The sequence below is a fragment of the Penicillium macrosclerotiorum genome (assembly GCF_028827735.1).
Source record: "Penicillium macrosclerotiorum strain IBT 26536 chromosome Unknown utg000012l_segment0_segment0, whole genome shotgun sequence".
Taxonomy (NCBI): Eukaryota; Fungi; Ascomycota; class Eurotiomycetes; order Eurotiales; family Aspergillaceae; genus Penicillium; species Penicillium macrosclerotiorum.
Genome location: NW_026643091.1, coordinates 308,497 through 323,074, shown reverse-complemented (window position 1 = coordinate 323,074; position 14,578 = coordinate 308,497). Strand labels below are relative to the sequence as shown.

Here is a 14,578-nt window from a genome sequence, read left to right as displayed (position 1 = left end):
CGAAGTGACCAGCACGCCTGGAAGGGCTGTGCTGGGTTCCAAGGTACCGCAGCCTGCCTCGTGCGCCAGGTTCGATGGCGGATGACGGGAGAGGTCGCATTAGGCAGAGGAATTTCATACTGGAACCCAGCCAAGCTTCGGAGCCCTCGCTGCGGCCGCTGGTTCCTTGACAGGTCAACCCATGGGAATTTACGGTGCTGCCAATCATGATCTCCGGTGATGGGGGGGGATCTCCAGGGCGAGAGTGCTGTGGGGCAGTGAGAATAATAGAATCAAGACAGGAAGCGGATCCCAGGACCAGTCCGGAGGACGGAGCATACAAAAAGGACGATTTTAACGGGATTATTGCGGGCCCTCTCGAGGATTGGCAGGGAACAGTTCACGACTAGTGAGAGCGGAGGAGCCTTTGGGCACCCTCCAGTCCCTTTCCAGTCGAATCAGACCAGAGATCATCCAGATGCAGGGGGAGGAAGAAGAAAAAACGCTGGTGCCTGAGCCCCCAGCTCATCTCACGATGACCTCAAAACACCTGCCACCGGGTAAATCAATCAAGACCGGACGGAAGACATGAAGACATGAAGACATAATCCCGACACTGCAGATACCGTAATATTTAAACAAATCCCCTGAATGCGTGCAAGGTATGGCACTATGAGCCCTACCGGGGTACCACTGGTATGGGGCAATACATGATAAAAAAACATCGTCCCGTTCATTAGCGTTTGGAATAAGCGTCTTTTAGGGGCTTGGCAATGGACCCTATTCCGCGCCGCGTTCCGGCCTTGCAACGCGACTCTGGCACTCTACGCCCTACATGCTGAGGTCAATCCCTATCAGGCCACCAGAAATGAGCTCTGAGAATGAATTCAATGGCAACGGTAAGACCATCAACCTACAATCTGGCCCTTCGAATCGTTCTATCATCTCGGTTGCCCTCTCGCGCCCTCGCCCCTCTAGGCTTGGCTCCAGCCCTATCGCCTGGTGGGCCCCTCGGAAGCCGCTTGGGCCACTCAAACACGCGGGTCTCCGCCGAAACTGAGGTCAGGAAATTCAGGAATTCACTGCTGCCTGGACCCTACTGGCATGCCGGAACGCCCGAAGGTGTGGCCAGATCCGGTCGCAGCTCCAAACTGGTCGCGTCTTATTTGATTTTTTTCTTTTTCTGGCATGATTTTTCGGCCCGTGGCTCGCGCCCCGCGGATCCCGATCGAAAACTAATAATGCATCCACCTGTTGATCGCACCCTTCTCGAACAGAGAACGATCCCAAAGAGAGCAAGGTATGAGTGGCTCTTAATTTCGCGTTCATAATTTTCTACCGGAGAAGCCTAACTGTGGCGTGGTCGAAAGATGCTCCCTGCTCCTAACACAGCCGACCACGAGAATACGGGCTGGCATGGAGGCTGAAAGCATGGCTCCGGAGAGCCCGAACGAGAATCAGGGCGGCCGTCCCCAGACTTGCTTCCACCGTGAAGACCAAGCTAGCTGCACTGAAACGTGAGCCGCCATCGAACGCCACTAGGTTTGGGTTAGATCGGGTCAGGGTGTCATGAGTCGCTACACGTCGAAACTCCATCTCGGTCGTGGAATCCGGATTTCCGAGCTGGGTGGAGTGCGGAATTCGGAACGGATGGACTGCCAAGACAAAGTATAGGCTGAGATGTCCGATTCTGTCACGCGAAAAGCCCCCAGAATCCACTGCAATCTCGCATCGGTGGGCAGCTCTTGTCCACAGAGAATATTACATAAAACTATCCACAGGATGCGTGAATATGTATTGTGTCTCTTTGTTAGTTTCAATACTGATTATCAATTGACATCCTATATGATTCCCTGGAATTGCGTGTTCCATGATACCCCTATATCCAAATCCACGATCAGCGATACTCTACATCGAACGGGGTGGTCGAAACTTCTCTTTCTAACAAACGATTGAAGTGCGTATTCTGTATTACTGCAGAATATCACTTATAAACGCAAAGAATTCTTCATCACCTGGGGGCATTCGAAATCGAAATTACAATTTTCGGACTCATAAGGCTCTAATTGCTAACATTCAGATAATACGCGATTGATCATCTCAAGATCAGCGCCCGAGTTCACACGTTCCAGCCTATCATAGTAGAATTTCTCAAGAAGCGATGTGAACACCTTAGGCAGGTTATTTTCTTCTCCGCGTGAATGACCAAATGCTATTAAGAATGTTAAAAGTTTAACAAAATCAGCGGTAAACTTTTTGATTCCGACATCTTCGATACACAATCATCAGTCGATAGCAACAGACCTCCATCGTCCAACGGGGATCCTCAAGCTACCATTCAATCACTGACAACCAATGAAACCAACCCAAGACTCGGATTTCTGGATTTGCCACCCGAAGTTCGAGTAACAATATACGACACTCTTCTCGTGAGCCGATCTGATCGTAGGCTAAGCCCAATGTGAGCGGTTGGAAGAACATGTCAAAAGCTTGTCCTGTTAGACATGGCTCAAGATCCACAATATCGAACGATAGAACTGGCAATACTGCGAACATGGAAGCAGATTCTGCGCGAAGGGAATGAAACAATCTACTCTAAAAATGTGTTCAGGTTCAGTGAGCCGAAGCAAGTGTTTCGATTTATGAGACAGATTGGCCCTACCAATGTCAAGTTCTTGCACTCATTGGACATCTGGGCACCATGGACGGCTGAGCTTTCGCCGTGGGTGATATTGTTCAGAAAGTTGTCTAAGGAAGCCACTATTCTTCAAAATATGAAGCTTGGATGGGGCGCAGACAGCGACAGCGAACTTCCTTGGGTGCTTGACAGAGGAGCTAGAGAGAGAGGTTTGGGAGACAACCGTTGCTTCATACTTTCTTTCCTGAAGATACAGAGACTTGACAATATATATATCCAAGGTCATTTTGCGAAAAATTGCCGTCATACCTGTTGGCGAAATCGAGTGCCCAACTGCAATTCGAAAATGGTCAATATTTCCAGGCAGAGCCTGACGATAATGATGAGACCCGTTTTCTGATTGACATTATGAACGAGAAGAACGTGCGCCAACTCAGGGAGTATCAGGAGGGGACTGAAAATCTGATTCCATAGAAGAGGACGCTGTCAGCGAATTCGAAAACAGTTCACTCCTCAGACACTCACAGTCAGGTTGTATATCTACGACCAAGTCAAGGTGGATTAACAGCCATTCTCGACTTTGGCTTGACCAAGACACAATCAATTACACTTTTGGCGATCGGCTTTCAGATTTTCAACTTCGTTGGAGGATAGGAAGGATGGATGCGGATTTCGCAATCAGGGTTAGTAGTAACCCTTGAGATCAGGAAACCTCAATGGTCTCCAACAACACCGGCTGACCCCCTGGAGAAGTTCGTCAACCAATCAAGCAATCGATAACTCTAATGACATAATGCAGCCTAACTTGCGGCGTAATGGCTATTTAGGCACTTCTTCTTTCCGCGGAAGCAAGATTTGCCCCAACACCGGCCCATGCGAAAAAAAAAGCGCGTCAATATGAAGGGGCAATGCTGTTTTCCCATCCAAATCGACCCAAAGCCCGTCATAAGCCCGTGATATGACGCTTACAAGAAGAATCAACCTCCGAATCTCGCTCAGACCTTGCTCAAATCAACCAGCACCTCGGTCATATGCAGCATGCGGCACCACTGTTATGCTTTCGACATCTTTCTTTCTCTGCATCTTTTGCTCTCACCAAGCCAGCAAAAAATAGATGCTGCTTTGTCCCGTGTAGCTCTCTAGGTATATAACTGTTTCTCCTGCCGCTTCTCGGTAGGTAAAAGGATCATTGTTCTTCCTTATACCTATCGTCCTTACTAAGCTGTCTCTATACCTGACGCTCATGGCTCATGTCTATAGATTTCTTCAAGTGATCTGAATGATGTTGTGGCATCCAATCATCAATCTGCATGATCCACGGGGATCCAGATCTCTATGCGCCACAGACCCACCCCTTACTCCCGTTGGCCATCCTGCTTTATTTACCCGGGAATAGAGTCACTGAACTGGGACCATTATTCGCGTCAGGCAATTGAAAAACTTACCGTAGCGGCTTTGAATTTCTTGGGGAGACATGTACGATGTTGTGAATGGGATGGCCTCGAGTTTGATTAAGTGGGAATTTCAAAATCAGAACAGACACGCCGACTGAGCAGCTCGAGCTGCTCCAGTCTGAAGTCAGCCTGTCGGCTTCTTCCGCCGTCAATCTGATCCACGAGGTTGCAGACTAGCAAACATGATGTTGTTTGAAGCTCAGGTAAGATCCGATTCGGAAGAGACCCGCTTCACTTGCTCCGATAGCCCACCAGTTGATATTCGATAGCCAGGCATTGATATGCTTGCTCCCTGCACGTGGGAGCAAGGCATGCGCTCGATACAAGCACTGATTGGCGACGGGCCAGAATAGCCAAGACCGCCTAGTGGAGCGTCGCGGCTGGGAAGTTGACGATGTGAGCGTGGATGATTGGCGGGCCGCAGCGGAGACTCCACTTCGCCAGGCACGAGCAATGCTAAGCTCCTGCCCCAAAACAAACCATCCGGCTCACCCACGAATCCCCAGCGAGCGTTTACGAAAAAGGACGGGATAGACCGACGCAGCGAAGTTTCGATGCAGATAGGGCATTTGCCGGCTCTCCGGCTCCTGCATACCCCGCTCCCATCCTCTCCACCTGCGGCCAGCTGCCCGGTTTGAAGAAGCCCCGTTCAATATCCCTAGACCTATGGAATGCCACTACCCAAGCATGTGCCCAAAACAGTCGGTGCTCATTTGTTTAATCCCGAGAGGAGCATTTAATTGCCTCTCTCGGAAGCTTGCCGGCGTACAACCGTACGCTAGGGAAGCGATGCTCTCTCGCGTGGACACCCCGGATATAAATTGCTGCATATCGTCGCGTCTTGGGAAGTGATTCTCGCCTTCCCACCAGCCAAGCTTCTTCATCTTCCTTCGAGGTCAATCCAATCATGAAGGCGAACACCCTGCTTCCTGTTCTTGGCCTGTCGGGCAGTGCCCTCGGTGCCGTGGTGCCTCGGAACTCCCAGGAGCCCTGGGGATACAAGTCCGGCTCCAAGGAATCCATTTCCAACCTGAAGGACAAGATCGAGAATGTTGTCTGGATCCTGCTGGAAAACCGCGGATTTGACAATATGCTGGGTGGTATCCACAAGGACGGTCTCGACAACGTGGTCAACAACGGACCCTTCTGCAACCCACTGAACGTCACCCAGAGCGGCAGCAAGAAGATGTGTAGCCAGTACAAGGACTACGACTCGGTCCTGCATGATCCAGACCACTCGGTTACCGGTAACAACTTTGAGTTCTACGGCACTTACTCGCCGGACAACGAGGCCATCGCCAATGGCTCCCTGAAGCCCAGTCTGGATGGCTTCGTTGAGCGCCAGATGTCCTCGTACCCGGCCATTTCCGCTCAGCGTGCTACCGATGAGGTGATGGGTTACTACTCCGAGAGCGAGATCCCCACCCTCGTCGACCTGGTGGATGAGTTCACCACCTTCAACTACTGGCACTCGTGTGTTCCTGGCGTAAGTGACAACGGCTTGAGAGGGCACAGTTTGCTTTCATATGATAAATAATGCTAACCCGCATTGCCAGCCCACCAACCCCAACCGTCTCTGCGCGGTTTCTGGTACTCCCGATGGCCACGGTGAGAACGACGAGAGCTTCGACGTTTCGGGTGTCGACACCACCAGCATCTTCGAGGTTGCCACCGAGAAGGGCATCTCTTGGCGCAACTACGACGGCACCAACGGTGATTTCCTGCCGGACTCCATGTTCTTCAACTGGACTGCCAAGCACGCCACCAGCAACGTTGTGCCGCTGGAGAACTTCTACCAGGATGCCTACCTGGGCCTGCTCCCGCAGCTCTCGTACATCAACCCGTCCTGCTGTGGCCTAAACACCAACTCCATGCACCCCTCCGGTAACGTTTCCTTCGGCCAGGTTCTGCTCAAGCAGGTCTACGACGCCCTGCGCACCGGCCCTCAGTGGGAGAAGACCCTCCTGCTGATCACATATGATGAGACCGGCGGTTTCTTCGACCACGTTGCCCCTCCTCTGGCCGTTCGCCCCGATAACAAGACCTACACCGAGACCGCCCCTGATGGCAGCAAGTACACTCTCAACTTCGACCGTCTGGGTGGACGTATGCCCACCTGGCTCGTCTCCCCGTACGCGCCCCAGGGCTACATTGAGAACTACGGCACCGACCCCGTCACCGGTAAATCTTCGTCCTACAGCGCTACCTCTGTCCTCAAGACTTTGGGCTACCTGTGGGATCTCGAGGATATGACTCCCCGTGTCAAGCACTCCCCGGCATTCGACCACCTGATTGGCACCAAGGCCCGTGCTTCGGCTCCCAAGACTCTCACTAACCCCCACGTCTTCCCTGACGCTGTTTAAAATACGAGAATGACCAGTTTTGACGACGTGATGAGCATGTGATTTAATGGCTGGCTGTCTCACCACATATTATCAGTGTATTAATGTCTGATGTGAATTAGTGCAATTCTTAAATCTTCTTTCAACGTGCCTCCAAAAGTGTTTTCCATGATAGCTTCATTACCTTCATTTGCAAATTCCCAATGCCTAGCAGTGAGCATCTCCAGATCTCTGTCTAAGTTATTACTATTCTGAAAATTCTTCTCATCGTAAAATGGTCATGGGAATAGAGATTGACCTTGCATGGCGCGCTTGTCGTATCTATAAGTGGCGCAAGAATTTGGAGGCTGGAGTCACTGTCGCGTGTTAGTTCTGCATTGGGACGAGACAAAAGTAAGATGCACAGAGCCAGGAACGTGCAAAAATGCCCTGGATTAAGATTCTGATTCGAATTGCTCCTTGCCATATCTCGACATAGAGACGACTTTGTTTCTTCATGCCTGTCACTTGACACACAATTTACTGAAAATAAGCAGAAGGGCACAAGGTCTGATTATGGAGGTTATGGGGAGGAGATGCGATATAACCACGGAACGTCCGCAGGCTCAACTGCATTTGTAATTTATAATAAAATAATTTTGAAGACAATATTTGACAGGAAGGCTCCATTTCTGCTTCTTTGGAAGTAACAGCCACGGAACATGATGCCACCGTTGAATTGAAGTATGAACTAAAGTACAACCCATCCTGGTCATTCCAAGGAGTACAAAAAGACGGGAGCACAGAAAAAAGAACAAAGCAACACGTCACGAATTAGAAAAGAAAAATCACTTCGTAAAAGAGGCACATTTACAGCACCAGGAAAGACAGGGCCGCGATAGCGACCAGGCCAAGACCCGAGGACAGAGTCACGGACGAGGCACCGTTGAAGACAGGGGAAGCGCTAGGAGATGCGCCAGTGGTAGGGTTGGGACGGACGCTGCTGACGATCACCAATGGGGTGGAGGCGATGCCAGTGGCGGTACCTGCCGGCACGCTAGTGACACCGGTGGAGGGAGTGACAACAGGAACGCTGGTGATGCCGGCGGAGGGAGTGCCGCTGGGGGTGGGCTTGGCGCTAGAAGGAGGGCCAGCAGGGGTCATAGGGCCGCCGGGGTTGGAACCAGTCACGGTGCCAGTCACAGTCGCAGTGGAAAGGGTGGTGTAGGTAGAGATCATTGTGACAGAGCCCGAAGTCATGGTGGCAGTGACAGGGCAGATGGTTGTGGTCTCATAGGTGGTCAGAGTGACAGCCGACTCGGAGGGAGCAGGGGTCAGGGTGACGGTGGAGGTGTGAGGAACAACAGAACTCGTGGTGACAGTCACAGTGGAGACAGTGCTGTATGTGGACACATAAGTGCTGGTACCGCTAGTCTTGGTCTCAGTCACCGGGCAGATAGTGGTTGTCTCATAGGTCACTTCAGTGACAGTTGATTCCTGGGAGGGAGTCGAGCTAGGAGCCACAGATGGCGCCGGGGTGACGCTAGAGCCAGGGGCAGTGACTGTGATGGTCGAGACAGTGCTGTAGGTCGAGACCATAGTGCTCGAGCCAGAAGTCATAGTCTCAGTGACCGGGCAAATAGTGGTAGTCTCATAAGTAGTGTCGGTGACAGTTGACTCCTGGACTGGGGTTGAGCTAGGTGCCACGGACGGGGCAGGAGTGACGCTGGAGCCAGGCGCAGTGACGGTAATAGTCGAGATAGTACTGTAGGTCGAGACCATAGTGCTCGAGCCAGAAGTCATAGTCTCGGTGACCGGGCAAATAGTGGTAGTCTCATACGTAGTGTCGGTGACAGTTGACTCCTGGGCTGGGGTAGAGCTAGGAGACACAGATGATGCCGGGGTGACACTAGAGCCAGGGGCAGTCACGGTAATAGTCGAGATAGTGCTGTAAGTTGAGATAATGGTGCTCGAGCCAGAGGTCATGGTCTCGGTGACCGGGCAGATAGTGGTAGTCTCATAGGTCGTATCAGTCACAGTGGACGGGGACGGAGCAGGGACCGACGAGCTGGGCACGGAGATCGGGATGGAAGACGACGGCACACCGGAGCTGCTGGGGAAGCTGGTGCTGGTGATGGTCGGTACGGACACCGGGATCGAGCTGAACGGCACCGAAGAAGGGACACTAGGGACAGAGCTGGGTGCCGAGCCAGGCAGCGAGGTATCACAGTCAGGCTCAGGGAGTTGCGGGGCCTTCTTGGGCACATGAGGCACCGCACTGCCAACTTGAGCAGCGGCCAGGAGAGAGGCGAAGGTGATCGAAGTAGAGAACTTCATGTTGCCGAAATAGTAAATACTCGGAGTGGATGAATGATGGGACGACGATTGCGGTCAATAGCAGGTATTCTAGCTACTGTAGATACCGACACCAGGGTAATTGATCGAATGTCAAAAGCGAGCGAATGAGATGAGTTACAGAACTCTGATAGAAACGAATGGTAAGAATTGCAAGCAATTCAATAGAGCACAGGGCCAGCAGGGCCAGAAACGAAGGACAGGGAGTGACAACGGATGCAACTTGCTCTGCAACGCGAGGTGGGCGAACGGTGGTCTAAAAAAGAGCCCCCCCTCGGGCTTAGGCTATGCAAAATCCACCATCTCCACCGAACGACTGGGCGTTGGGGCCAGTGAGACCCTTTCGATGACAAAATGGCTGTCCAGGCGAAGGGCAGGGACCAAGTCAACCGACTATCGTCCAGAAGGGCAGGCATCGGGGACAATCAGGGAAAATCAGGTACTTTCAAGGACAATCGGGGCTGTTCAGGGTCCCGACCCACCGAGGGGAGCCAAAGTCAATCGGATTTGTCCGGTTCCTGTTCTAAAGAAAATTCATGAGGGCTCCGCCTGGGTTTCCCCATGCAGACTATCCCAAGCAGCCTGTTATCAATTCAAACCGCATTCAACATTCAGGAAGATACTACTCGCCGCATCGTTTGTTTACTTGCGTAACCAGGCTCTATAGATTCCAAGGGCTTTGCAATGCCGTCATGCTGCCATTTTGAGTTCTGACGAACCAAAAAGCCCGCCAAGCCCTCGCACCACGTGCGATTGGTGTTTCTTTCAACACCGGCCCCATCGAGTCTCCATCAACCCGTCTTCGCTTTTCTTATTTGATTGCGATCGGCGCAGAATGCCGGAACTTGTTCCCTTTTTCACTCGGGGCGTAGATTCATTTCATTTATTTCACACAGGGACGAACGAACGCCTTGAACCGATGTTGAGGAACGCCTGGGGTAAGAACAGGGCCAATACTTGCTAGGTCACAGCTCGATAGTTTCAGTGATTGAATATCTGGTAGCCGATCGCCGGTGTTCTTTTTTCAATTTGGACAGCATGCAGATGGATTACGTTTCAACGAGACGCACATCTCGGGCTTAGGGGGGTCGAGCGGCCAGATCGAGCAAGACACGGAGTATTTCCCCCGTGGAAACCCCGATCGCCCACCTAGACCATGATCGGGTCGAAATCATGCCGCTATGTCCTTACTTGGTTCAGTTAAACGAAATGTTGATCGTGCGAGCAACCGTGGTCGAATAAGAGGGACGAGGATTGAGAGGCAAGCAAAGTCACCCACCAATTGGATCTCGTGGGCACGGTGCAATCCGGGCGAGAGGGGCCTACTACGGACCATATCAAGCGAGGAGGGTACGGGGTGACTATATATAGTATGTCCCAGCTACTGATCTTGATTGTTTCAAGCCAGTTAGTGGAAAGCGAGCAAAACCGGCAACGTAGTTTCTAATATATCCCAATAAGATTCAATCCGATAGTCCTCTATTCTAAAAGCAATGCATATCCAACGGAATAAAAAACCGAATCAACTCTTATTCGAGATTCGATCTCTCGCTCGATCATGCCTTCAAGATCCCCCGCGCGGTATCCACCACATTGTCCAGCATCTGCTCTCTTGGTTGGCTAGAATCCAACACAAATACATCAGGCTCGTCAGTGGGGTCCTCTAGGAGATCAAGCTGCGAATCGACCATCGTGGACTTCATATAGTGATTTTCGGTTGCAAACCGAGCCACCATGCGCTGTTTCAATTGCTCTCGGTCCTGAGACGATAAGAACAGAAATGTCACAGTGACAGGGAAGTCAAATAATTGAGACAAGCGACGAAGCTCATCGCGATAGACGGTGCGCAGTGCCGAGCAGGTCACTGCGACCGCGGGGATCTCCGAGTGCAGCAGACGGTCCATCACGGCCCCACGGATATGTGCAAGCCAGTCCCAGCGATCTGAGTCCTGCAGGGGAAGGTTGCTGGCCATCTTCTGGCGCGCCAGTGGGGAGTGCAGGTTATCGCCTTCGATGACGGGGATGGCCAGTCGTTGTTGGAGAGCCTGGCCGGCAGTGCTCTTGCCGCAGCCGCAAGGTCCGATGAGGAAGATGACCTCACGGGGCAAGGCTGGGGTTGGTGCTTTGACCCAGCACTGAGTGGTAAAGTAGTTCACAAATCGCGACGTAAAGTCAGTGTCAAGACCCTGTGCGCTAGCCAGAGTGGGAGATGCTTCTTGCGCCTTTTTGGTGTCGTAGAGCAAGGCTCGACTAGGATTGTTATTATCATACTTGGACGCGAAGAACTCCAGCAGCTTCACAGGTGGGTTGACCTCCGGGTCTTGGTTCGATTCTCGGAGTCGTTGAAGCCAGGTTTGCTTGGGAAGTTCCTCGAAGTTCAACCCTGCCTCCTTCAGCCGTGGCAACAGGTCATGGGTCCAGTGGCTCAAAGTAGGATTGGTCACATTCATAATTTCTCCTGCAGTAGGAGCCAGACTGAGATCGACAATGCTTCGGGCCATTACATCAACGGGGGTCCAGCTAAGCACATCATCTAGCTGAGGCAGAGCCTTGATAGTCTTTGCAGTTTGAAAGATCATAGGGATTGCCTCGGTGGCATTCCAGATACCGTGAATAGTGTCGGCGACAATCTGCCCTGCTCGTAGAACTCGTGCTGTCATTCCAGTCTGACGGGCGGCACGATTGACAATATTCTCTGCCACCAGCTTCGACTGGGCATATCCCATTCCCTGTGCATATGAAAGCGACTCTGGAAGAGCTTCAGGGACCCAGCTCCCAGGAGTTCGAGAAACTGTGCTCACAGACGAACAGAAAGCAAACGAAGCTGGCTGGAGTCCCTCGGCGCTTAAACAGAGATCCAGAAGGTTTCGAGTTGGCGCAATACAACTCTGTTCGAAGCTTTCCAGCGCCCAGTTGAAATTGACGGACCAAGCACAGTGAATCACCGTGGTGACTGACCTCTTGATTTGCGCGAAAGCTTGAGCATCGAGACCCAAGTTCTCTGAGTTGGCCAGATCAGAAGACAGGGCGATGATCTTTCGCTCCGCTGCAGGCGACAAGATCAAGGCACGGATACGAAGACTCTGGGCGACCCGTCGGCGAGCAGAAATTATTGATTTGGCTCGGACGAGACAGTAGATCCGTTTCACGCGGTCTGATTCCGCTAGCTGAGCAGCGATATGAGCCCCCAGGGATCCGGTGGCACCAGTGAGTACGATGTACTCGCCATCTTCATCTCGCGGAATAGGAACATGAATCTTAAACCCGCTGCTATACTTCTCAATGAGATTCTTCATTCTCTCTTCCACTGGACCCTGCTCTTTGAGGCCCTGCCCGAGGCGCAAGCTGGTGATCTGGTCTGCCATCGCTTGCAAAGACGGATTTTCGAAGACGAAGTTCTGTGATAGTTTCTTACCTCCTAGATCCAATACACGGATAATGGCAGTTCGAAGTCGGATCGACTGGAGGCTGTCGATTCCTAGGCTGAAAACATCGGTGCTATCTCCCAATGAGCTGGACTGCACGGACGGTACAATCTCGAGAAGCGACCCCCGGAGGAAGTCAATGAGCTCGTTTCTTTCTAGTACTCGTTCACCCTGCACGTCTAGGCTGTCGTAAACCTCATTGATATTGTCCGCAAAGTCTTTATAGAAAGCAGATCTAATGACCGTTCCTTTATCTGTCTTCCGGTAGACGGCGTCCCTAGGCAGGACACGAATCATATCACGAGACACATATGCATAAGCAGGTGACTCTGCATTGCATGCTTCGATCTCGGGGAACACATTATCCAGAAGCTCTTCGTCGGTTTGGAATGTACATTTGTCGGACGGAATCAGGAACAGACCAACTCGAGGTTTCGTGCTGCCGAAGGCAATCGCCTCGCCGACGTTGGGGTTCTTGCGAGCAACACCCTCGATCACAAGAGGATTGGCCTTCTCTCCATTTTCTAGGACCAAGGTATCATCAAGACGGGCATAATATCTCCAGGCATTTGGAGTTATCGGATGCTTCTCGAAAAGATCTTTTGTGGCGTACGAGTTATCAGGACGGTTACTGGCCACTTTCGAAGGCCATCCCTCCATTACACATAGCTCATAGATTCCCGGCATTCCGGGCTGCTCCTCCCAGCGGAGATATGGAAGCAAAGATGGGCCTGGTCGGACATAATCCCAGTCCAAATCCGACCGCTCACGGAAGGATGTCATCAGTTGTCCAGTCTCGGTGGTTCCATAGTGTGATACGAGACGAACGCCATTTTGCACCAGAGTATCTCCAATGGGTTTTGGACAAGAGGATCCACCGAACATGACAAGTTCAAGGCGAGCCATACTTTCTAGCCCTTCTTCGGACTCGGACAGCAACTTCAGGGCATATGGCACCGCGTACAGTACCTGAATCTCCGAATTCTCTTTCAGGGTTGTAAGGAGACAAGTGGCTGTGAGCGGTAAACTAGCGTTGTACATATAAATCAATTTCTGGGAGTGGATTGCCCTGAAAAGACAGCTGATTCCATGGGCATGGAATAAAGGCAAAGTTATGAATCCCTTAAGGCCGAAGTTATTGGCATAATTTTTCAAGGCCCCCGAATGGGTTTGGTAAATGGGCTTCGGATGGCCAGTCGAACCACTTGAATGGATAACCCAGGTGATATTCTTGCTTTCTGTCGGGCCATCCAGGCTTGCTGTTGGTAGACAGGCCGAGAGCACATCAGGCGAAGTGGGGGTTTGTGGTGCGATCACCGGTAATTGAATCACGTTGGTTCGCTTTGAGACATTCTCCCCCATCTCTCGAAAGCTGGGATAAGTGACAATAAAAGATGCCTTAGTATTTTCTAGCAGGCTGACATAGGCATCCTCGGCGATTCGTGTTGACAAAAGCAAGACAGTATGTCCCAGCCGAGAGATGGCAAGCAGCGTAATCAGGTATTCAAAGTCTGATAAGCCTAATAGCCCTACCACTTGGACAGGATCAGTTGATGAGACTCTTTGGGGAATAGTTTGGGCATAGTGAACGGCTGCAGCCTCCACGAGAATATTCAGCTACGTCTGTTAGTTAGTTTTATCACCCAAAAAGAGGTGGTTGAAGACTTGTACCTCGTTTGGAGTATAGTATACATAGTCAGTTCCTGATGAAGGATATGCTACTATAGGATCGTGTGCCGTGTAACCGGCTGCTCTGACTCGTAAAAGATCATTCAAAGTATAGATATCTTGGTTTGGCGGGACAATTACTTGTGTGGAGTTTGTCTTCGATGAGAAGGTTGTGGCCGATGAAGAAGTGAGCGGCAGTGCGGACGCTGCCGGTGTAGATAGAACCGATGCTGCCATATTGTATGACGGCAGACTGTGGAACAGAAACTTGGGAGTGTTCAGTGTTAGGATATTCGAACCTTTTTTACATGAACTTATTCACTTCCTATTCAACTATTCAATCATGTTTTTCCCCGCCACACAATTAACCGATATTTGAATATGGAGAATACTCCGGGTTCCATAGAGACTTCCGACCGGCATGCTATCAGCACATGACATGGCCATTGTGGGAGACGGAAATTGGAAGCAAAGGTGACGTGGGGAAGCTTCTTTTCCGCCGCGGGGTGAGATTCATGTGGGCCAGTTGGCGGAAAAGAAACATGCGGGGAAGCGCTTCATACTCGATTTCCGCCACCCGTGGCATTCCAGGCGAGGGGCTGAGCCAACATACTACGGTCGTCATGAGCAGTTTATGTGTCCAAACGTCAAGCAATTACTTTCGAGAAGCAAGTTACTCAATTTTATGAATTTCAAAATTTATCATGTGCACGATACGAGCTGACTTCTAGGTGCTAC

General features: G+C 51.4%; 5 protein-coding genes across 5 annotated transcripts; 3 read left to right on the top strand and 2 right to left on the bottom strand.

The window, feature by feature from the left end:
• Window positions 1-814: 814 nt before the first annotated feature.
• On the top strand, window positions 815-1,039 carry N7462_011501 (uncharacterized protein; the record flags this gene model as incomplete). Its single annotated transcript, XM_057083215.1, has 1 exon — window positions 815-1,039. One exon carries the CDS (start codon window positions 815-817, stop codon window positions 1,037-1,039), a length of 225 nt encoding a protein of 74 aa, XP_056927954.1.
• Window positions 1,040-2,483: 1,444 nt separating this feature from the next.
• On the top strand, window positions 2,484-3,091 carry N7462_011500 (uncharacterized protein; the record flags this gene model as incomplete). Its single annotated transcript, XM_057083214.1, has 2 exons — window positions 2,484-2,798; window positions 2,981-3,091. The coding sequence occupies 2 exons, from the start codon at window positions 2,484-2,486 to the stop codon at window positions 3,089-3,091; spliced, it is 426 nt and encodes a 141-aa protein (XP_056927953.1).
• A 1,887-nt stretch (window positions 3,092-4,978) lies between these two features.
• Window positions 4,979-6,434, top strand: N7462_011499 (putative phosphatidylglycerol specific phospholipase C; the record flags this gene model as incomplete). Its single annotated transcript, XM_057083213.1, has 2 exons — window positions 4,979-5,557; window positions 5,628-6,434. 2 exons carry the CDS (start codon window positions 4,979-4,981, stop codon window positions 6,432-6,434), a joined length of 1,386 nt encoding a protein of 461 aa, XP_056927952.1.
• An 828-nt stretch (window positions 6,435-7,262) lies between these two features.
• N7462_011498 (uncharacterized protein) lies at window positions 7,263-8,729 on the bottom strand (the record flags this gene model as incomplete). The annotated part of the gene is made up of 1 exon (XM_057083212.1): window positions 7,263-8,729. One exon carries the CDS (start codon window positions 8,727-8,729, stop codon window positions 7,263-7,265), a length of 1,467 nt encoding a protein of 488 aa, XP_056927951.1.
• A 1,574-nt stretch (window positions 8,730-10,303) lies between these two features.
• On the bottom strand, window positions 10,304-14,077 carry N7462_011497 (putative NRPS-like enzyme; the record flags this gene model as incomplete). The annotated part of the gene is made up of 2 exons (XM_057083211.1): window positions 10,304-13,789; window positions 13,844-14,077. 2 exons carry the CDS (start codon window positions 14,075-14,077, stop codon window positions 10,304-10,306), a joined length of 3,720 nt encoding a protein of 1,239 aa, XP_056927950.1.
• Between the last annotated feature and the right edge of the window lie 501 nt (window positions 14,078-14,578).